The following is a 23606-nucleotide window of genomic DNA, read 5'->3' as shown; positions in this document are numbered from 1 at the left end:
GTGCCTTTTTCCCTCTATTGGTCTCCAGAGGATGGCCACAAGTAAAGAGCACTGGCCAGTGGGATATCTAAATGGGTACCTGGGGAAATCTTCAGAATGAGCTAGGGTACAGTACCATATATAGAAAGCAAGGAGCAAGAAGAAAGTAGGGTATTTGTGAGTTAAAGTTCCATCACTGGAAATCAGCACATGGAAGCCCAATAACCATTTGTTAGAGATATTTAGGAAAGATTTCTGCATTTGGTAGAATATTCTATACCTAGAATTCTTTCACATTTCATAGGAAAGAGTAAAATGTAAACCAACAAATAGTATCCTATTTGATTTCCATGTAAGACTCCGATGGCTTTGGATTATAGTTTTAGCTTAAGTCTATATTAATTATATATGTATATATATGTACATATATTATGATTAAAAAACTCTATTAGGTTTCTGAAACCACTGATAACGGCTTATGTTTTCCCATGTAAATTTTTCATGAACATGCTTGAAGAATTGACAAAACAGGGCTTCTAGGAAATTCTGTCATCTTTTTCAAGGGTGTGGGGTTGCACCAAGGCTTTGGTCCTGACCCAATAGGTCAAAGTATTTATTGACAGGATGTCAGGGAATATAAATGAATACTGAGAAAAAAATTTTAAACTATATAAAAAGAGTAATTTTTATTGACTGCCAGTCCCAATGAGATTTCAAGTAAAGAAATTTGTGAATCTGACATTTTATGATAGAAATGTTGCCTAATAAAAAAAAAAAACTAAGATGATCTAGAAGCTACATTCATTCTACAATTTAAACCTAGAAAATCTTTGGTTGAGGAAAAAGCAATGATATAAAAAAACTATAAAGAATTATGAGACAGGGAAAGTGTATATTTAAAGGTAAAAAAGACAGAGCTCTATGGCAGTCAGTCAGTGCAAAGGAATTATTTAGAAGAAAACTCACTAAGCAACACTGCTACAAACAAATTATAAATGTTTATTAAAAAGTTTTTTTTTCCTGGAAGAGGAAAAAATGACAAGAGTTTCCAGTTCCTCTAAGTGATTTCTCTGTAAACACGAATAACCGATTGAAAGGGCCAATGTAGTATTGGTATGACCGTGAAGAGTTGAACATTTATCAGATTCTTTTATCTACATTTCTGTCCTTAACATAGCAAGGCCTAACATAGAGATTATTATGCAATAATAATTTAGGTGCTAGCATGCTGTTATTAACAATGAGACAATTGTGAGAGTATGTGGACTCAAAGTTTTAAAGATTCTAGGAAATAAAGAGTGAATTGGATGGGGTTAATAAGTACAATTGAAGTTGTCAACGTATTAAACAACAAAAGAAAGTCGGGATTTTTTTCTCAATTACTATTTGAGTTTTCTAAGCAAACATTTCATCTAAATTCTAAATCTATTAGTATACTGTAATGTCATTCACTTTGGAACAAAAGACAGTAAAAGATGTCTGTCTTGAACACTATCCAATGGGCTTTAAATTACTCAAAATGTTAGACTAACGATAATCAGAGCTTACGTATGTATATGACTTTAGAGTTTTTCAAAGCATGTTTTCATGTCTCATGTTATAGTTAGGATGTCCTAAGAGTCATGGTTCATTTTCAAGCTGGAAACTTTGGCACATGCTACATGATGCAAAATCAGATTTGTAGGCACTAAATTTTAATTCTTTCCTCTATCAGAACAGCTCAACAGAAGAAGTCTTAGCTCGAGATCACCATTTATCACTATATACTTGAATATAGGCTGTTAGCAGAAAAGCTTTTACCATCAATGATAAAATTATGTCTATACAAATAAGCGATCAAATTTAGAGCCAAGTCTAGGTTATTTTTATAAGGCAATTTCACTCATCAGGAAGTCCCACAGTAAGAATTCCTCTCTCTGGACACTAGAATTGGTGATATTCTAACTTATTTATATTCACTTGTGTGTCATTTACTGACTTGGAGATGTTTTCCAATAGACTAGGGATTAGAGATATGTAAAAAAAGGAACATTTGATTTCACTTAACTTTTGTTTCCATTTTCTGTGACTACAGTTCTCCAGAACAAAAGGACAAGTGGCTATCTCTTCTCCAGAGGTATTTTAACACAGTATCTTGATTTTGATGTGAAGCTTCATTTTCTTAACTGGTAATAATAGAATAAAATTTTTTTCCCAAAGATTACCTTAAACCAATTATCTTTTTCTTTGGTGGAAATGATTAGATCATGACTATCTATCCTGGAAGCTATTATCTACATTATCCTCTGACTATTGCTACTAAGAATAATAATGTAATCTCATTTTACATACCTACAAACATGCATTAGCTTTCTTGGGAGAATGCTGACTTTTTAGAGAGAAACCAGTGGCCAAGATCTCTTTCTCCTTGTTGCCCACCAATGAATTTAAATGTTTGCCACATTCTCTTTGATATGAAACATTATCCTCAGATAAAATGTAATGATTTCCCACAAAAACCTGGCCCTTTATTTTGTCCCATCAAAATCAAATTAAATCATCATTATCCCTACTCTCAAGGAGTTTACAATCTAAAATGTTCTCCCTGCTTGCTTTAGAATATTGATTTGTCATAGACATGGCCATTATCTCCAGAAAGTGATACCTAAGAATTCATTCATTATGGGGCAACTGGGTAGCTTAGTGGATTGAGAGCCAGACCTAGAGATTGGGAGGTCCTAAGTTCAAATCTGGCCTCAGATATTTCCTAGCCGTGTGATCCTGGGCAAGTCACTAAACCCCCATTACCTAGCCCTTACCGCTCTTCTGCCTTGGAACCAATATATAATATTGATTCTAAGACTGAAGGTAAGGGTTTTAAAAAAAAGAATTAATTCACTGGAGAAACATGAAAATGTAAATTATGGTATTCCTTCTTATTTACCAGCATTTTGCTGGACCCAAGTGGGAACAGAGAATATCATAGAAGTCTGGGATGACAGAGAATAGATCATAAATTAGAATTGATTCCCCAAGATGTTTCTGAAACTTGAAGAGTAGGAGTTTAACTTAATCACACATCTGCCTTTTTTTTTTTTTAGATTTTTTTTTTTTAAACCCTTGTACTTCGGTGTATTGTCTCATAGGTGGAAGATTGGTAAGGGTGGGCAATGGGGGTCAAGTGACTTGCCCAGGGTCACACAGCTGGGAAGTGGCTGAGGCCAGGTTTGAACCTAGGACCTCCTGTCTCTAGGCCTGACTCTCACTCCACTGAGCTACCCAGCTGCCCCACACATCTGCCTTCTTTTGACAAAGATTATACATTTATTTGTTTGCCTTTCTTAGGCCTATGTTTATGTGTTCGGATTTTCTATTTGCTTTATGTCTTATGATTAGTTTGACTTTTTTACTAGATGTATTTTCTATAAATGTTAAAAATTAGATAGTTTGATGAAAAATAGGCCATCCTTCAAAACCATCTGATTTATTTTGTGTGTGTGTGTTTGCATTTGGTTAGATATATTGAACAAGAGAAGGAGAAGGACCATCCAAAGAGCATTCCTCTCAAAATCTTTGCCAAGGACATTGGGAATTGTGCTTACGTAAGTGTTTTTCTAAGTCAACAAATTTAATTCCAAGTCATAAGGGCATGGAAGAACACAAGAGGCCCTGGAGGTTGAGAGGGGAAGGGAGAAGACATTCAGAAATCACCATGTGGGCAGGAGCCTCACTCTATGTAAAATGTAAATTCTGAGGTGTGCTGAGTAGTGAGAAATCCATGTTGTCTGAAATCTTTAGAGAGTACATTTCAGAATATCCAAGGAAATGCTTGTCATGTGTCTCTCTCCGCCACTCTTCCTCCCTCTGGCCTAAATGCTTCACTGGCCTCTTTAAGAAGCAGCTGCAGGGTCATGCTGCTGCCTTTACTAAAGAAAGTCATTTCCCCAAAGTGGTATTTCCTATTAATAACAAACAGTGTTCATTTTCTGAACTGTCATGTCTTAAAGAGGGAACACTTCACTTTGCAAAAGATCAGCCTTCATTCCATAGAGCTAAAAGATGGCAATGTGAGGTTGATTTTTATAAGAGAGCAGGATATTTCCATCCTCCTTCCCCCATGAGATTGGACACTTTTGTGCTATACTGGCCAAACTAGAAGGGTTTTAAGTCACCATTATTGTGTGTAACTCAGTGTTAAAGAACTGCAGTGCAATAGCAAAGATGCTATCGATGGTCAAAAATAAAAACTTCATTTTCTAAATTTTAAAAATGACATCGTAGTCTCTCATAGGCTACAGCAGCCATAGATCACTGCAGGAAAAAATGTAGTGCAAAACAACCATGTTCTAGCCAAAAGCAAAAGTTACACAAACGTTCTGACCTATTCCTGAGTGCCAGATGTCACTGCTTGAAGGAAATGCTCAATTTTTTATGCTTTGAGAACTCAAATGATCTCCAATGGCATAATCCTTCTCTTGTCTACTTCCTTTGCTTTTGTTGTTGTGAATATTGATTACTTTTAAAGTTTTTGTGGAAGATCACTTGGTTCTTTTATACACATAAATAAAATATACACACATGTGTCTACATATATTTATGTCTTCATCTTTTTATTGTGGAAAAGGTTGCTGGCCAGTAAAAGTTTAATGTTGCATATTGAAATAGAGAAGGTAAGGAAAATAGGGATAAAGCAAGGCTGCTTTAACTCTCTTTGGCTATCTCTGAGGCTGCTGCCATTGGTTCTGGAAGGCTGGTTTCTGAGAATGATGGCCCCCAGAACAGGACTCTGGGTGAAGGTGAGAAACAGCTATTGATTGACACCAAGAGTCTTAACAGCCTTTGTCATGGGACCCCTGAATTACAATCAACCAGTTAAATTAGTTCAGCTAAACTTGTGATAAAACAGAAAGCCACATCAACAATTTTTAAAATGGGCATGGAACTAACAATATGTTTCCTTTTTCAAACTCTTCATTTCCTGGATACCTATATGAACTCGGGAAAGTAATTTCTTTTAGTAATTTTTAATGTTAATAATTTCATAAATACCGATCTTTTAATAACTACATTTCAGTAGAATTGGCTTCCTTTCTCATTGCTTGTGTTTTACTTTATGAGTTTAAAAACATTCTGATAAGGGGCATATGACACAAATGGCTTCACCAGACTGCCAAAGGGGTCCGTGATATAGAAAAAGTTTAAGAAGCTCATCTCTAGGTGATCTTTTAAGGTCTTTTCCAGCCCTAAATCTTAGAGCAATTCTTTGATAAAAAGAGTTCCTTTTGAATACTTTCATTCATTAAAAAATTACTTAAATTTTTGTAATTAATAAAAAAACTCTTATGAGAACAAAATATTTATATTAAATAAGATATCTATAAAATATTGTGATATTTTTTAGAAATCACAGATTACTAAAGGAACCTTAAAGGCCTAATATTTCACTTTATCATTACATAGCCAGTAAGTATCAGAGGAAGGATTTGAACTCACGTTTTCTGTACTAGACCTTCAGTGCCTTTTCCACTAAATACCTGGCAGTCAGATGGCTTAATTCTAGATTCTTAGGCCAATGTTTCTAGTTACTGTTTTTTTTTCCCTGAACAGTTCAAAAACTCCCTAGTGGTTATTGTCACTCATGGTCTAGATGACGACTCTACCCTACCTTACCCCCAATTGGGCCCCAGGATAAGGAAGTTAGATTGGATGAGAAATAATGTCAAATAATTTTTGTTATATACTCCATTTATAATGAGTACTTTGGAAAGCAAATTTTGCCCTCAAAATGTGAGTGATCTAAAGTGGACTGTAATTGGTTTATTTGCTTTAAAAATCCTTCAGCTTTGTAATCTTTTTTGTTATTTCTCTCTCTTCTGCAGTCTAAAACAATAACAATTACGAATTCGGACACAGTGAATGAAGTCATCGTCATGGCACTGCCTATGCTAGGGATAAATGTAAGTTCCTTGGGCTTTCTTGTGGCAAAATGTCATTTCAATGCTGTCTATATAGGATTTCTATATCTACACAGAGTACAATCTCATTATCAAGGAGCTCAATGTTCAGTGCAAATTCAGATCATATTATACTCCTTTACACAGAAAATAATCAAAGCTGAAGTAATCACAATTATTCTATAACTTGGGTGTTGATTTAGTCACTACCTTTAATGTTATTTAAAAAATTATAGACAGAGTTGTCCGAGACCTCCAAAGTCAGAGGTCACCTTACCCACCAACCCTCCTCGTTTTAGAGATGAAAAAAACTGAGCAGTTAACTGACTTGTCCAAAGCCACACAAGCAGTAAGAGGATTCTTATGAATAGTTAAACGAAAACTGCAGTCAAATGAGATTCAATTAAAACGAGGGTTCGCTAATAAAAATGTGCCTTCTTTGTTGTGCATATTTCATATTTTCTAATACAATATCATCTAATCTTAGAGTCTCAATGTCATTCTAGTATACTTGGGTCCCTTGAATCTTGATTTCATGCCCATTTTCCAGATTGGGATATTTAAATGGAATAGGAAGTTAGGAGGACAATTTCAGGTAGAATTCAGATTTCTACATTCTGAATCCTTTACTCTAGCCAGTAAGCATTTTATTCTGTACATGTTCATAGCAGTAGAACTTATTTTTTGCCTTAAGTTGGAAAACATATTCCTAACAAATTAGTCTTTGCATCCTGACATTTTAAAGTATGCCTTGGGTTTGTTAGGTCAGGTGTTTTGAGACTTTGTATCCAGGGAAGTGTGAAAAATGTGACATCCTAGTCAATGTGGGCAGGCCATTCTCTCTCTTACAATCCACCCCACACATCTCCTTCTGGCCCACTGCCATCTGGTTCTTCAGTGAAAGCTCAATCAAGATAGCACTTCCCTCCAGATTTCTTTGTTTCCTCCCACAGAGACCTCTTCCTTAGTGGATTGTGCTTTTTTCGGCTCCAGGAAAATGAGGAGCTTTCTCCTGTCTTTCACAATTCCAGATGTTTTTTTGGAATGCTCAGCCCTTCCCCGAAGCAGACTAGTATCAAAAAAAGCATCCCCAAACTCTTTTATACCAGCATGTGGTGGGAAGTAGAGTGGCCACTTGTAAGTAGAGAAAGGAGAAGAGAATAAGCATTTACATAGTACATGTCAGACACTGTGCTTTATAATTATCTCATTTGGTCCTCTCAGCCCCCCTTAAAGACAGTTGCTGTTATTATCCCCATTTTGCCCTTAAGGGAACTGTGGAAAATAGAAGTTATTTGCCCAGGGTCAAACAGCTAGCAAATATTTGAGATTGGATTTGAACTCAGATCTTCCTGACTCCAGTCCCAACTATCCACTGTGCTACCTCTGCCACTTGGAAAAACTGGTTCAGCAAAAACAAGGCACAGACAAGAGAAAATGAAAGCAAGTTTTATAAAAAGAGCCTTAGAAAACAGGCATGTGTTTGACTGCTGCCTCAGAAGTCTGTCTGCTCCAAAAGAGACATGGGAATGGACCGATGAGCACAGCCAGCCCAGCATTGCCATCCTTACTTCTGCCTGGACTATGAGAAATACTGTGAAATATCTGATGGTTGATAAACTGAAGTTCTTTATAAAGCCAGCATTGCCCTAGTGCTCTGCCTCATGAGCCATCAGCACACAGCTTGTCTCTAATCAGAGCTGTTGTTCTGAGCCCAGATTCCAACATTAACTGGTCAGAGATCACATTAGTTTTCAGTGATGGGCACAGATCTTGAACCAAAGGGAAAAAATGTGATGTTCTCAGGAGCAAGAGTGGCTTCCAGGATGAATATTTAGCCCAGCTATTCACATGATGATACCAGATGACTGCTCTGCTGATCACTACTGATCTCTTGGCTTAATGCTAATAAACATTTCTACAAAACCTGCAGGGAAACCAAACTTCTTCCTTTCCCCCTAGAAATATTCTGTAACTTGTTACTGCTATAATATTCTTTCTTAGAGATCTTGGACATCTTGTGACTGCTTAAAGACAATCAGAGCCATTACAGAGCATAATAAAAGTCTGTTTTTGTTTTTTGTAGAAAGGCAGTCTTTGATGGGATGTAGGGAGTAGAGTTTGATCTGTATTCTATAACCTCAGATCACTAGAAAAGAGATTTGGGGAAATGGCTCCCTTTTCTTCCCTTTTATTTTTGATCATATATTAGGGCCCTTTATATTTCCTAGAGATATTTATTAACTCTGATTACTTCCTGGGACAATATTCAGCACTGATGAACTATGAGACTCTAGGCATGTGAATGCACACACACATAAAGAATAAAAGTTCAGTCTTCTGCATTTTAAGTCTTTGAATGCTAGCATACAAAGGCTAGCTTGAAATTTTTTACCCAAATGAATACAGTGCAGTAGAATTCATGGGTTCAGTTCTCACCACTATCACTCAGCAGCTCTGTGACCTTTAGCAAATATATAACCTCTTCATGCCTCAGTTTCCTTATTTGTACAAATAAAAGGGCTTGGACTAGGGTTGCTTATAAGACCCCTTCAAACTCTGTCTATGCTCCTACTTTTGTATTTTTGATTTGCTCAATGATCCTTTAAGCAACAACATCATCAAGCATGAAATATGAAGCATAAGAAGACAAATAGTCACCAAAGATATTCTCCAAGGTCATTGAAAAAGTCTTGCCCAGGGCAGCTGGGTAGCTCAGAGGATTGAGAGTCAGGCCTAGAGACAGGAGGTCCTAGGTTCAAATCTGGCCTCAGACACTTCCCAGCTGTGTGACCCTGGGCAAGTCACTTGACCGCCATTGCCCACCCTTACCACTCTTCCACCTATGAGCCAATACACAGAAGTTAAGGGTTTAAAAAAAAAAAGAAAAAGTCTTTCCCAAGAATCTCAAAGAAGGATTCTTTATTGCTACCTGTTCACTGAATCCTGCAGTATTGCAGAGCTTTCTAAATGAAACCTGCTATTGCTCAAATGAAATTGGCCTAGTCATTCACATATGAAAAACAAAGTGGATAAAGAATGTATATTGTCCAGATTATGACACAAAACTGTTTAGTAAACCTATTGAGCTAATCCAACAGTAGATAGACTTTCCAAAAAAAAAATCTTAGAAATAGAAGACCTGAAATGCCAAGACTCTGATCTTGTTATAATCATCATAGCATGCAAAGTACATAAGAAAATGCATGTAAGCTACAATTTATTGTTACTTTTTTAAAACCCTTACTTTCTGTCTTAGTAAGAATTCTAAAACAGAAGGGCAAGGACTAGGCAAAAGGGGTTAAGTGACTTGCCAGAGTCACCCAAGTAGGAAGTGTATGATATCAAATTTGAACCCAGGTCTTCCTGACTCTAGGCCACTGTGCCACCTAGTTGCCTCTCTGTAGTTTATTATTAATGATGGCTTATTTGCAGGAAATGATGTAAAAGGCACCATCAGGTATATCTGTGATTAGAAAGGCAAGTGTTCCAGTCATTTAAAAATAATGAAGATAAATAGAAGAGAAGCCTAAATGTTGTCCTTATATCTATGAAATAATAAGAGAACCAGAAAAAAGAACTTTGGATAGATTCCCTATAGAGGATTTAGAGGCAGACACAGAAAAATGTCATGCAAGATAAAAAATCATCAATATGTCATGAGCTATACAAGGGAAGGACATACCTATCTAATGAGACCACAAATTCAATGATTGGTGTGTGTGTGTGTGTGTGTGTGTGTGTGTGTGTGTGTTAACTATGACTTATTCACGTGTTCTTTTTTTTTTAAATAACTCTTATCTTCTGTCTTAGAATCAATACTGTGTATTGGTTCCAAGGCAGAAGAGTGGTAAGGGTGGGCAATGGGGGTCAAGTGACTTGCCCCGGGTCACACAGCTAGGAAGTGTCTGAGGCCAGATTTGATCCCAGGACCTCCCATCTCCAGATCTGGCTCGCAATCTACTGAGCCACCCACCTGCCCCTTCACTTATTCTTCATGGTCAGGATGGTGACCTCATGGCTCCATCTTTTCCCAATTCTTATCTCTCTTGACTTAGCAGCAGTCATTCCTCCTTGAAATTTTATTCTTCATTTCAGTGACATTGTGTTCTCCTACTCCAAGTCTTATCTGTCTTGCTGTTTTTTCTCTTTCTACTTTGCTGATTCTACATTCCTCTCACAACAGTACTCCATTCTCAGCCTTCTTTCTTTTTCTTTTTATACAGATTCCCTTGGGAATGTCATATACATTCTTGACTTCAATTCTCAGTAAAATAGAAATAAAATTCAATTCCGCAAATATTTGCTCAGCACTTGCTATTTATTAAGCTGGGCTCTGCAAATATAAAGAAAAAAACAGTCTCTGGTCTCAGGGAACTTATACTCTACTAGGATGAAACAATTTATTCATGAGAAAGTAAATACAAAATCATTTCAAGGAGAGAGTTTTCATAACTGAGAATAATAGAGAAATCCTTGTGAAGGGGCTGCCACTTGAGCCTGTGCTGATTCTTTAAGTCAGCAGTGAGGAAAGGGTGCATGCCAGACATGCGGAATCACTTGGGGAAAGCTTGGAGAAGAGTGATGGGAATGTCATGTATAGGAAATGCCTAGCAGACCAGTTTAACTGGAATAGAGAATGCATAAAGATGAGTAATAAGAAATAGAAGACCTGAAATGCCAAGCTCACATTCTTGAATATTAGCCCAGGGGTAATAGGAAGCTGCTGAAAACTTTTTAGTAGAGGAATGGTATAGCCAGAATTGTGTCTTAGGAATGTAAACTTAGTGAAGGGATACCAATCAATTGGGGAATGACTGAGGAAGTGGTAATGTATGATTGTAATGGAATACTGTTTTGCTGAAAGAAATGATAAGCAGGAGGAGCTCAGAAAAACCTGGAAAGACTTACACGAACTGAAGCAGAGTGAAATAAGCAGAACCAGGAGAACACTATACAGTGACAGAAATATGGAACAATGAACAACTGTGATTAACTTACATGTTATCAACAGTACAATGATCCAAAAGAATACTAAAAGACTCATGCCTCCCTTAATCTTGCTTCTCTCCCTTTATCATTAATTTATTTGTTTATGTGGAGATCTCTTAACTGGTATGCAAGTAAGAGTAAGACACTAAATCTTGGAAGATGCTGATTGCAAAAACCATTGTGATTGATTTGCAGGGGAAAAAAACCCATTTGCATCTAGAGAAAGAACTGATGGCGTCTGAATCCAGACCAAAGCAAACTTTTTTCATTTTCTTTTTTTTTGAGAATTCAAGACTCAAATTCCTTGAAAAATGTTGAAAACTGTTCTTACATGTATTTGTAGGGAAATATAACAAAATTTTTAAAAATGAATATCAATTTGGGGACTATGTAGAGGATGGTCAGGAAAGGGAAGAAAAAATAGAAGCAAGGTCAATTAGATACTATCGCAGTAATACAGATGAATGAGTGGAGATGAGGGTCTTTGCTAACAGAAAGACTATGTGAATAAAGAGGAGAGGAGAAAACAAGTATTTCTTGTGCCTACTGCTATATTTTTGTGCAATTAACACCACCCCCCTTTTCCCCCTTGGGTACAGACCTGTGGCTAGATATTTTAGAGGTAAAGAAGAGACAGGAAGTTGGAAAGTAAATGAGACTCGATAACAACTTTGTTACAGCAGATCCCAACTTTCCTTCCTTCCTTCCTTCCTTCTTTCCTTCCTTCCTTCCTTCCTTCCTTTCTTCCTTCCTTCCTTCCTTCCTCTCTCCTTAATATATAAAAAGTACAAAAGGAAATACTCTGAATTATAGAAAATAAATGAGAGCCAACATAGTATAGTGGAAAGAGGTTTGAAATTAGAACCATTAGTCTTAAGTTCAAATCCTGCTCTGATGCAAGAAACATGATACCTGAGGCAAAGAACTTCAGACTCTGGACTTCAGTTTCCTGATCTAAAAGGTGAGATTAGACCAGATGACCTCTGGGTCCCATTCCTGCTCTAAATCTGTGATCCTATGGATGCTACATTGACAGAGATCTAAGGAAGCACTTGAGTGGAATGATTCTCATCACAACTCAGATGGACAAAGCATTGTGATTATGAGCTATTTGCTAGGACCCAGAAGTGGTTCTAATAATAACTAAGTGGCATCATAGATAGTTATTGGCTGGGAATCAGGAAGATCTGAATTCAAATCCAACCTGAGCCACCTCCTAGGTGTATGATCCTGGGTGAGTCATTTAACCCTGTTTGCCTGAAAAAATAATAATAACTAACATTTCAGATTTTTTTATACCTAGAAAGTGCTTTCCACAATAAAATGATCTGGGACAATTCTGAAGAACTTGTGACAAAGAATACTATCTGCCTCTAGAGAAAGAACTGTTGGAGTCAGATGCATTTCAAAGCATACTATTTTTCACATTAGTTTATTTATGATTTTATTTTGGACTTTTGGTTTTATATGAATATTTTCTTACAACAATAACCAATGTTGAAGTATGTTTTGCATGATAATATATGTATAATCTAGATCAAATTGCTTACCATCTCTGAGAGGAGGACCAAAAGAGAAAGAAACACACATTTTCTGAAATTTTAAGATCCAAATTGTCTCCCTTCCTCCTTTCCCATCCCCCTCTCAGAGATGGTAAGCAATTTGATCTGAATTATATATATAATATGCAAAATATATTTCTAAAGTATTCATTTTCATAAGAGGATAATCATATGAAACTCCCAAACCCAAATAAACTGAAATGAAAAAACATATGCTTTGATTTGTGTTGAATGAGATTTTAATTGTAACTTAATAGTTCAGTTTCCAAATCAACAACAGTTTCGTTTGAACGGGCTATTCCTGGGGAGTTGGGAGGGGGTAGGAAGTCACTCACCAAATACTTATTTTATATTGTAATACAATGAGGAAGCCACATATTGTAGGGAAATGAGCAAAGAACTGTTATCAAGAGGTTCTTAGGTTATTCTCTGAAATACTGCAAAGTGGATGACATAGAGTGAGTCACTCAATACATTTTCTACTGTACAAAAAAGTGAGGATGGGGGAAGAGAGGAGAGGATTCTAGGGTTCCTTCCAAATCCTAGTATTCAATGATTGATTCATCATAGATTGTTTGAAGGAGCGAGTGCCCCAAATGCATTTAAAGTATAATTGCTTTGACAGAAATTTTGGTTACCTAGAACTTCTCCATAACACACTTACTAGATAAAATAAGCCTCCCTTAATCTTGCTTCTCTCCCTTTCTCATGAATTTATTTGTTTATGTGGAGATCTCTTAACTGGTATGCAAGTAAGAGTAAGACACTAAATCTTGGAAGATGCTGATTGCAAAAACCATTGTGATTGATTTGCAGGGGAAAAAAAACCCATTTGATTTATTAAGCTCTCCTTTAACAATCTGAGTTTTCTTGTTTATTTTTTTTCCCTTGGCTAACGTAATCAATTTCTTCACATGAAAAGAATCTCAAACTATGTAATTTAATTAAGGATGGAGACCATTTGCTTCTGCAGTGTTTCCAAGAATTACAATTCTGGTTTTTTTTCTGCCACTAAATAAAATGACAGGATTTTATTAGGGGTGTATCTTCATATTTGCAATAAATTAAAACTAAGGTTTTGCCACTGAAATGCACAAGGCATCTTTTTGAACCATTAATAATGAAGGCAGTTGTTATCCCTTAGTGTAAAACAAATTAGCATTCTCCATGAGTGAAGAGTTGAGTGAATAGAGTTCTGGATTTGGATTTAGGATGTCCTGAGTTCAAATACTATCTTAGGCACCTAATAGGCTATGTGGCCCTGGACAAGTCACTTCTCAGCTTCAGTCTGTTCATTTATAAAATGGACACAGTAATACCACTTACATCACTAGATCACTGTGAGAATCAAATACCAAAGTGCTTTGCAAACCTTAAAGTGCAATATGAACAAGAGTGATGAAGAAACATAAGGACAAGACTATGATTTTCAATGAGAAGTCGAGTAAAACAAAATTGAGCAAATAGAAACCATCTTATCAAATTCTGATCCATATTATACAGCCCCAACTAAAGAATTTTCTGCTGTAGAATACTTTAGCATGATCCAGCAAAAGATATGCCAGGGAACCTGGGTAGCTCAGCAGATTGAAAGCCAGGCCTAGAGATGGGAGGTCCTAGGTTCAAATCTGGCCTCAGACACTTCCCAGCTGTGTGACCCTGGGCAAGTCACTTGACCCCCCATTGCCTAGTGCAGTGGTTCCCAAACTTTTCTGGCCTACTGCCCCTTTCCAGAAAAAATATTACTTAGCCCCCTGGAAATTTATTTTTTAAATTTTAATAGCAATTAATAGGAAAGATAAATGCACCTGTGGCTATCACTGCTCTCCTGGATCACTGCAGCACCCACCAGGGGGTGATAGCGCCCACTTTGGGAATCACTGGCCTAGTTCTTACTACTCTTCTGCCTTGGAAGCAATACTTAGTATTGATTCCAAGATGGAAGGTAAGGGTTTAAAAAAAAAAAGAAAAAAAAAGGGAAAAACATATGCTATGGACAATGATCTCTCCCCAAATGGGATTGTCAGCATCTGTTATTCTCAATTAATAAGAGTAATTGGACTATTAGATGACTTTGTTTTCCTTGTTTGTAATTACTGTGCTCCAGCCTCAGGTTTTTCCTCCTCTCCTCTCTCTCTTCAAGACATCGCTTGCCCCAAACCCTAACAAATCCTTTTTGTGCCATCATCTTGAAGCTGGTTGCCCAGCTGCTACTAGCAGCAGGGTTAATGCCCTTCGTAGAGCTTTAACAAACCCTAGCTGTCACAATGCTAAATGAACGGTGCTTGTGGTTTCCCAAGTTGTATGATGGATATTTATTGCAGGGTCAAACAGAGCCCACATCAAAGATTTTCTGAGAACACTGAGGACCCAACAAAGGCTAAGATCCCAAAGAGGAGGTCACTCTTTTGGAAATGAGAAGGAATGTGGAAAAGTGTTCCAAAGCACTAACAATCTGAGAGATACAAATTAAAAGCACTCTGAGACTTTACCTCACACTAACAAATTGAAAAACATAATAAAAATCGAAAACAGTTCACACTGGAAGAGCTATGGAAAGATAGATGTAAGAATACACTGTCGGTAGTGCTGTAAATTCTCCCAGCTGTTCTGGCGAACCATTTGGAATGATGCAGGAAAGGTCATTAAGCTAAGACCTTTAGGTTTAGCAGTACCGCTAATGGGTATATATACCAAGGGAGTTAGTGACACAAAGGAAAATTCTTAGAAGCTTAAAATTGTACCAAGACTTTTGTGACACACAGTATGTTACAATATATATATAGCGCCATCCCTTGTGTTGGCAAAAAAATTAAAAAACAAAATGGATGGCCCATCAGTTGAAGAATGGTTGAACAAATTGTGATATATGAGTATAATAAAACATAATGCTGTAAGTAATATGAAATATAAGGAATTCAGAAAAACATGAGAAGACATATATATGGCCAATTGAGAAAGGCTTGGTGTCACTCATGTAGGAAGTAGATTTGAACTAACTTTGAAGAATCCTAGAGATTCTAAGAGGCAAAGGTGAAGAAGCAAGTAAAACCATGTTCCAGACTGACTCTAGAGTCAGAGGACCTGGGTTCAAATCCTGCTTTAGAGTTTAGTGCCTGTGACTTTGGATGAGTCACTTAACCTTCCTGGGTCTCAGTTTCCTCATCTACAAAATGAGGAAGGTTGTATTAGATAGCCTCAGAGATCTCTCTCAGCCCTATGTCCTATGATATACTCAATACTATAAGAATATTAAAAGACGAAGTACAATGAACAATCACGATTCTGGAAAATAAACAAGAAAACACATCTCTCAGCTGGAGAGGTGAGACGTGAGAGATTGTGGTTGCAGAGTGTGGCACATGCTATCAGATGCAGTCATTGGGTTGGTTGGCATTGCTTCAATGCTTTTTTTGTTGTGGCATTACCAGAATAGTTCACTGAAGGTGGAGGGTGGGGAGGGAGTAAAAGGAAGTGACTGTATAAAAGAAAACAGCAACAATTAAACTTTAAGGAGGAAGGAAATGAGGAAGAATTCTCTTAGGTCTTATAGAAGAATAAGAATGATACGAAATTTTACTCTGTGAATTGGCTCACAAGTGAAGGGTTGACTCGCTTAGAATGGGTCGTAGTGTTTTCAGTTTGATATTTCCTTGGATTACAAATGAAAAAGTAGAGCTCTGAATTCTTTGGTCCATCACTGACAGCTCTGAGATGGCTCTCAGACTCACTCCTATCAGTCACAGCATGCTATAGCCCAAAATAAATGGGAGAAGAAAGACTATTTGGCATTCATAAAGCTGGAAGTCCCTAGAGCGAACCTAACAAGAAAACTTTGCTTTAATTCTTAAGAGGTATTTGTGTGTTTTGTTTCATAGGGCTCTGAAAGAGACTACCAACTGTGGGTGAATTCTGGGAGAGAAGAAGCTCCATATCCACTCATTGGTAAGTTTCCAGGAAAATCTAAGCAGGGAAAAAGTGTTTAAAAGTTACTTTAAAGGAAAGTCACCCTCAAATCTGACCTCAGACACTTCCTAGCTGTGTGACCCTGAGCAAGTCACTTGACCCCCATTGGCTAGCCCTTATCACAGTATTGACTTCTAGATGGAAGGTAAGGGTCTTAAAAAAACAAACAAACAAACAAATAAATAAAAAAAGGAAAGTCACCAAATATAGGCACCCTTATCTCATTCTCTTTAAGCCTCACCTTTATCTTATGCTTCCTAAGCTAAATTAAATGTTTACTTTTCAGAAACATTTCTATACTATCAAAGGAAAACTGTAAAATAATAATAATAATAAAGGTAAGAAAGAAGCAAAGATCACATCTTTATTTCCATACTAGTTTTCTTGTTTCTCAGTCGATGGATGTCTAGATTTCCTTTGTATTTGGTGCTTGTCAGATGACATCCAGAATACTGAGTCTTAAAAAAATGGCATCTAGTGGAAAGCAACCAAGGATAGTGAAGTGGTAGCGGGTCAGGGCTGGAGAACGAGCCATATGCGATGGATCAGTAAGAACTAGAAACGTGTCAAGAAGCTGAAGGAGTTTGGCATAGATTATGAACACTGTCTTGAAGTATATGAAGTCCTGCCATGAAGAAGACATGTTCAATTTGTTTTCCTTACTCTCAGACGGGAGAACGTAGGCGCACTGATAGAATTTCTCGAGAGGTACATTTTACTTCGGTGTATGGAAAATCTTCTTAGTAACTAAAGGTATCTAGGCATGAAATGGGCTATCTTTAGAGGTGATGGTTTCCTTATCACTGACAGTTCCCAAGTGGAGGTTAGAGAACTACTAAAGTTTGAATGAAATGTCTTTAGAGATTTTGTGACTCAGAATGTCTTACTCATTTAATTCAGGGGTTGCGGGGGGGATGGACAGGGGTTCTCCTTATGGTCCATTCATGTAGATTTTAGAATGGTTCCTTTTCTGCCATGTGTTTATTACTTAAAGCCAAATTCAATTCTTGAATTTTGCCTCGTCTCCTGACTGATTCTGCCTTGGGAGAACAACTTGTGATCTAACCATAGCAAAGAATCCATCAAGAAGCAATTACTAATCATTTTACCTTTGAACTCTTTACAGTATTCTCCTACCATCCAAACTTGCCTACACTTCTTAAAATTAATTCTCCAGAGGCCATGACTAAATTCAGATCACTAAGTCTGTGGCCTCTAATGAGCACAGATAAAGCAGGAGGCTTATTTCCAAGGTGGTGGTTGAAGTTGGCGAGAATTCGGAAGGGCTGCAGAACCCAACCGTGCCCAACTCAGAGACTCCTATGTTTCTCAAAACAATTTATTTCCCGGCATCTTGGCAGCAGGGGATCCTCTCTCTTCCAGGACAAATATACATACATCCACACACACTCACATTGCCGAAAAAGTCACTTTCATTATGTAATTTGTCATGTCAAAAAGAATAAATGTCTGTCTCGCTTGACAAATCTGTCTTGAAAACTGTCGCATTAAAGAACCAACAGTGTTTAAAGACCTTTAGGAATGGGGAGTTAGATGAAGTCTTTGTTAAGTACATTTAAACAGCACAATTTTCCAACAGCAGTTTCTTGACAGATGCATTGTTCCATTCAGCATGACTTTTAACTCCCTTTCACAGTTAAAGACAGCTATGAAATGATATTACTTATACTGTCTTATGCCATTAGCAAGATTGAGTCACGGAGTGGCCCTGTGGTGTTCTGCTTGCCTAAGCCTTACCCTTTATTTCAGCATTTAAGTGTTCCTGCCTTTTGTCCTAAAGAGAGCATGGCTTGGGTTCTACCTTGGTCTGTCAGGAGGAGAGAACATCAGCTTTTGATTCAGAAAGGCTGGATTTGACTTCCTGTGTGAATATGAGCAGAAGCATTATCTTCTCTGAACCTCATTTTCCTCGTGTGAAAAATGTCAGTTAAGAAAACTATACTTCTGGAGGCAGCTGGGTAGCTCAGTGGATGGAGAGCCAGGCCTAGAGACAGGAGGTCCTGGATTCAAATCTGGCCTCAGACACTTCCTAGCTGTGTGACCCTGGGCAAGTCACTTGACCCCCATTGCCTACCCTTACCACTCTTCTGCCTTGGAGCCAATACACTGTATTGACTCCAAGATGGAAGGTAAGGGTTTAAAAAATAAAAAAAAAGAATACTATACTTCTTTCATTGATTTGTTATGAGAATAAAATGATATAGAGCAAACACACACACACATCTTTATAAACTGTATGTTGTTGTTTAATCATTTTTCAGTTGTATCCAACTCTTAGTGACCCCATTTGGGGTTTTCTTGGCAAAGATACTGAAGTAGTTTGCCTTCCTAAGTGACTTGCCCAGGGTCACACAGCTAGCAGGAGGTCAGATTTGAATTCAGGCCTAGCATTTTATCCACTGTGTCATCTAACTGCCCTTTGTAAACTCCCTTAATTGTCAACAATTGTCATTACACCTCTGAAATACAACTGCAGAGATATATATTGTCGGTCTCGATGTTTTGGTTAGCTTTGCTGAATTGCTTTTTCCTACTCTTTATTTTTGGCAATAGATATTGACTTACTATGCAGAATACCAGAGAGGGATAAAGGTGACATAAAAACTAGAAGATATAAAAAAGAATCAAAATTCTGGATACTAAAAGAATATACCTACAGCTCTGATCCTTTCATTTTATTGGTGGGTCAATGATCAGCTTTCAGGCGATCTGTCTCTTACTCCTCCCTCTTGTTCCTTGCTTGGCTCTTCTCCTAGAGCACTTGCTTTAAGAAATGAAGGGGAAAAAAGCAAAGTATCCCTAAATGGCGAAATGTAGTGACCCATTCAGCTCCTTCCTGTTCTATACACAATAGTAAATTGTCTTCAGGTTTCTGATCACGTTCTTAGGCCATTTTCTTTGGAGTCAAGCATCCTATAGACATTGACAACAGCCCACATTTATTAAATGCAAACGGCATGAGAGAGAGCATTGTACTAGAGAAGATACACAGCTTAGATAAGGTGCATCCCCCTTCTTCATTCCTTTTACAATTAATTCAATGGAATGGGCTGCCTGAAGAGATAGCAGTTCTTCCACCCTTCACCCCCAACCCCTTGGAGGTTTTCAAGCAATAGCCAGATATTCACTTGTCATTTATGTTACAGTTGAGAATTCTTTTGTGTGTGGCTTGGAGGTGACTACAGAGATCCTTTCCAATTATCCAATTTAGTGATAGTATTCTGCAAATGATGAGATACGTATATAAAAGCAAAGTGGTATAGAGGGCCCTCCTTTGAGTCTGAAAGACCTGTGTTCAAATCTAGCCTCTGAAAAATACCAACTGGGTGACCATGGGCAAGTCTTGTCCTCTTCTTGCCTCCAGGCAGCTTTTGTCATTAGTGCAGATAGTTTCCATGCTAGGAGTTGGCTGCATCAGTTAAAATCATGATGAGGCACAAATATCTAGGATGCATAGCATTAGACATAAAGAATATTTCTTGTTGTTCATCAATCAAGCATGTCTGACTCTTCATGACTCTATGGATCATAGTATGTCAAGCCTTTCTATCTTCTATTTTTCAAAGTCTGTCCAAGTACATATTCATTGTTTCCATGACGCTATCTATCCATCTCATCTTCTGTCATCCCCTTCTTCTTTTGCCTTCAATCGTTCCCAACATCGGGGTCTTTCAGCTTGTCCTATCTTTTCATTATGTGGCCAAAGTATTGAAGCCTCAGCTTAGTAGTTGACCTTCCAGTGAATAGTCTGAATTAAGTTCTCTCAGTATTGACTGATTTGATCTTCTTGCCATTCAAAAGACTCTCACAAGTCTTCTCCAGCATCACAATTCAAAAACATTGATTCTATGGTGCTCTGCTTTCCTTAGAGTCCAACTCTCATAGCCATACTTTGCTACTAGAAAAACCGTAGTTATATAGACCTTTTTTTGGTAAGGTGATGTCTCTACTTTTTAGTGTGCTGTCCAGATTTGCAATCGCTCTCCTTTCAAGGAGCAAGCCTCTTTAATTTCATGGCTGCAGTCACCACTTGCGGTGATCTTTGAGCCTAAGAATATTAAAGCCAGATAAACGATGTATTATAGGAGATGCAAAAAAACATTCTTGATAAGGTAGAACCAGAGAAGATGTTGATCCATATTTTCTTGGGCCATAACAAAATAAATTGTTAGCTTTATTGAATTTAATTTAGCTCCCATGAAGCTATTGATATGTTCCTTTTTAACCCTTACCTTTCATCTTAAAATTAATACTGGAGATTGGTTCCAAAGCAGAAGAGCAGCAGGGATTAAACAATGGGGGTTAAGTGACTTGCCCAGGGTCACACAGCTAGGAAGTGTCTGAGGCCAGATTTGAACCTAGGACCTCCTCTCTCTAGGCCTGTCTCTCAATCCACTGAGCCACCAACTACCCTTTGATATGTTGAGGAGAGAAGGGCTTTAAGGGGACTAAAAGGTTATGCCCAGCTTGAGAGGAGCTCTGGGCACTTACTCATTTGCCCTCAATTCTTCATGTTAATTCCCCTGAGCATCCTTGTGAGGAATTCTTTGGGTGGCAGCAGCCTTTATGCTTTCAACAGCATCGGAGACAATATGGGTGCTTGAAAGATAATGGTGCAGACCATGATTGTCACTCCAAATCAGCACCACATTTTCTGCCTCCTGAGGGCTTTGCAATTCTGAACTGTTGATTAGCCATGTGTTCTTCATATACATTTGTTTCATTTGGAGGTGCCTCCTCCCCCCTTTTTTTTTGACAGAATAGGTGGAAATTGCTGTAATCATTTATTATGGCTGGAGCTTCATCAGGGTGTTGGGATCTCTGCCAGAAGAACAAGGAAAACGCAGCATGGGTTGCTTAAGTTTAGTGAGACAAAGTAGGAATGGGATAAAGAGCACCTTCGCTGTTCCCTTACAATATCTAAATAACAACAAAGATTAGAACACAAAGGCCTTTGAAGAGAGGATGAGAAAAAAGTTCTTACCCTGTCAGCAAATGGAGGTGTAACCCACCGGCATATACTCAATTCTTCAGCCCCAGAAGTTGGGTTATGCATTTTGTGAATGGTCTGTACAGCTCACTGGTTTCCCCAGCCTTGCTGTCATCCCCTTCCCATGACAATGGCCGCATTGTCCATTGCAACTCCTAATAGAGGACAATGGCAGAAGAGAAAAGTGAGAGTGCACAGAGCTACACTCAACAAATGCTATTGATTCTTAACTATCTAGGGTCTCATTGTCCAGTATATGAATGACCTGAATATCTCAATCCCTTATTGTCCTCTTTATTGGGATAGAAAGGATATTTTCCAGGCAAACCGGACTACTCCATGCATCAAACATGCCGTTTTCTTTTCTTTTTTTTTTTTTAAACCATTACCTTCCGTCTTAGATTTTAAGTATTAGTTTCTACTAAGTATTAATTTCAAGGCAGAAGAGTAGTAAGGGCTAGGCAATTGGGGTTGTGATTTGTCCTGGGTCCAGGAAGTTCTGAGGTCAAATTTGAACCCAGGACCTCCCTTCTCTAGGCCTGATTCTATCTATTGAGACACCTTCCCTATGCCTTCCTCTTTCCATGCCCAGTACCCAAAATGCCTTTATTCCTCCTCTTCCCTGCTAACCACTTTTTTTTTCTAATTATTTTGATACCCTTCATTTTACTTCAACTATATTGCAAAAGAATAGAAACAAGTTAAATAAAACTAACCTACACATCCAAAAAAAAGTCTGACCTATTTACTGTTCCACCTCCATAATCCCTTCCAACTCTGCAAAGGATTGGAAAAAGGACTTTCTCATTTCTCTTCTTTGGGGGTTAATTTTAGGCCTAATAAATTCATAGCATTCAGTTTTGATGGATATATTATTGTTCTCTCCACTTCCATTGCTGTAGTATCTGCATGTATTGTTTTCTTGGTTGTGCTTACTTCACTTCGAATCAGTCCATACATCTCTGAATAAATCATTTTTTTAATAGCACAGTAATATCCTATTACATTCACAAACCACAAAATGTTAGGCAATTTTCCAATTGATAAATTGATGGGTATATATTGTGTTTGTTACACACCTTCTGAAGTGGAACTTAGATACAACTCCTACATGAATTCTTGTCATATTCTTTTTGTTGGTTACAATCTTGTGTGACATTTTGTTCTGTACCTCTATAATATAACATTTTTGTATTAGAATTCTTGCCTTTTGTCCCCCACTAAATTGTAACTTCCCTAAGGTCAGAGATTATGTCTTCTCTAAATATTACTTCTCTCTTGGTGCCTAGGAAGGGGTTTTATGCATAGCAGACATTTAATAAATAATGAATAGACAGATGAATGAATGATTGGATCATTGAATCAGGAGAGTGAGGAGCTTTCAACCAATATCTGACCATAATGGTGTTAGAAAATTTTTCCCATAATTTCCCTCTCTGTTCCTCTATTCTTCCTATTTTTTAAGGAATTAGCAGAAAAGAGATACACTCAGATGTAGGCAGATGTTTAAGCTTTATAAAATTTTAAAGTTTCATGATTCTTTCTACCGCAATAAAAGACAGTATAAGAAAAAGAATGTGCTCCCTCCTACTCTGAGAATGGAGCACTTAGTTTTTACTGTAGAATGTTCCTCTGGACCTTGAATGATGATAACCAACCAACAAAGTATGTAGACTTTTTAATGTAGGGTACCCAGACACACCAAGGTAGCTAGATGTCACAATATCAAGCACCAGGCCTAGAGTTAGAAAGATCTCAGTTCAAATCTGGCCTCAGACACTTACTTATTAGCTGTGTGACCCTGGCAAGTCACTTATCCCTGGTTGCCTCAGTTTCTTCATCTATAAAATGAACTGGAGAAGGAAATGGCAAACCCCTCCAGCATCTTTGCCAAGAAAGACTAAAAATGGGGTCACAGAGAGTCAAATATGACTGATATGACTGAACAACAGCACCCAATTACAAACTGATAGTCATTCCAGGAGGTCAGATACATTCTCTTTCTCTTTCTTTATCTCTCTTGCTCACTTTCTATCTTTCACTTTCTTTTTTCCTTCTTTCTTCTTCTTTCCTTCCTTCCCTCTTTCCTTCCTTTCTTCCTTTCTTCCTTCCTTCCTTCCTTCCTTCCTTCCTTTCCCTTCCTTACCTTTCCCTCCCTTCTCT

The 23606-nt window shown here is 37.7% G+C and overlaps 1 protein-coding gene across 1 annotated transcript in view; it reads left to right on the top strand.

Moving 5' to 3' along the window:
• ARHGAP20 (Rho GTPase activating protein 20) overlaps positions 1 to 23606 on the top strand; it is a 156049-nt gene that overhangs the window by 89573 nt on the left and 42870 nt on the right. Inside the window, exons 5-8 of the mRNA XM_044669017.1 lie at positions 2054 to 2095; positions 3476 to 3560; positions 5838 to 5915; positions 16345 to 16411. Coding sequence (XP_044524952.1) covers positions 2054 to 2095; positions 3476 to 3560; positions 5838 to 5915; positions 16345 to 16411 — 272 coding nt within the window. The remainder of the gene's footprint in view (positions 1 to 2053; positions 2096 to 3475; positions 3561 to 5837; positions 5916 to 16344; positions 16412 to 23606) is intronic.

This window comes from Gracilinanus agilis, chromosome 3 (assembly GCF_016433145.1).
Source record: "Gracilinanus agilis isolate LMUSP501 chromosome 3, AgileGrace, whole genome shotgun sequence".
NCBI classification, from domain to species: Eukaryota; Metazoa; Chordata; class Mammalia; order Didelphimorphia; family Didelphidae; genus Gracilinanus; species Gracilinanus agilis.
Note: the sequence above shows the minus strand (reverse complement) of the source record. Positions and strands in the feature narration are given on the sequence as shown.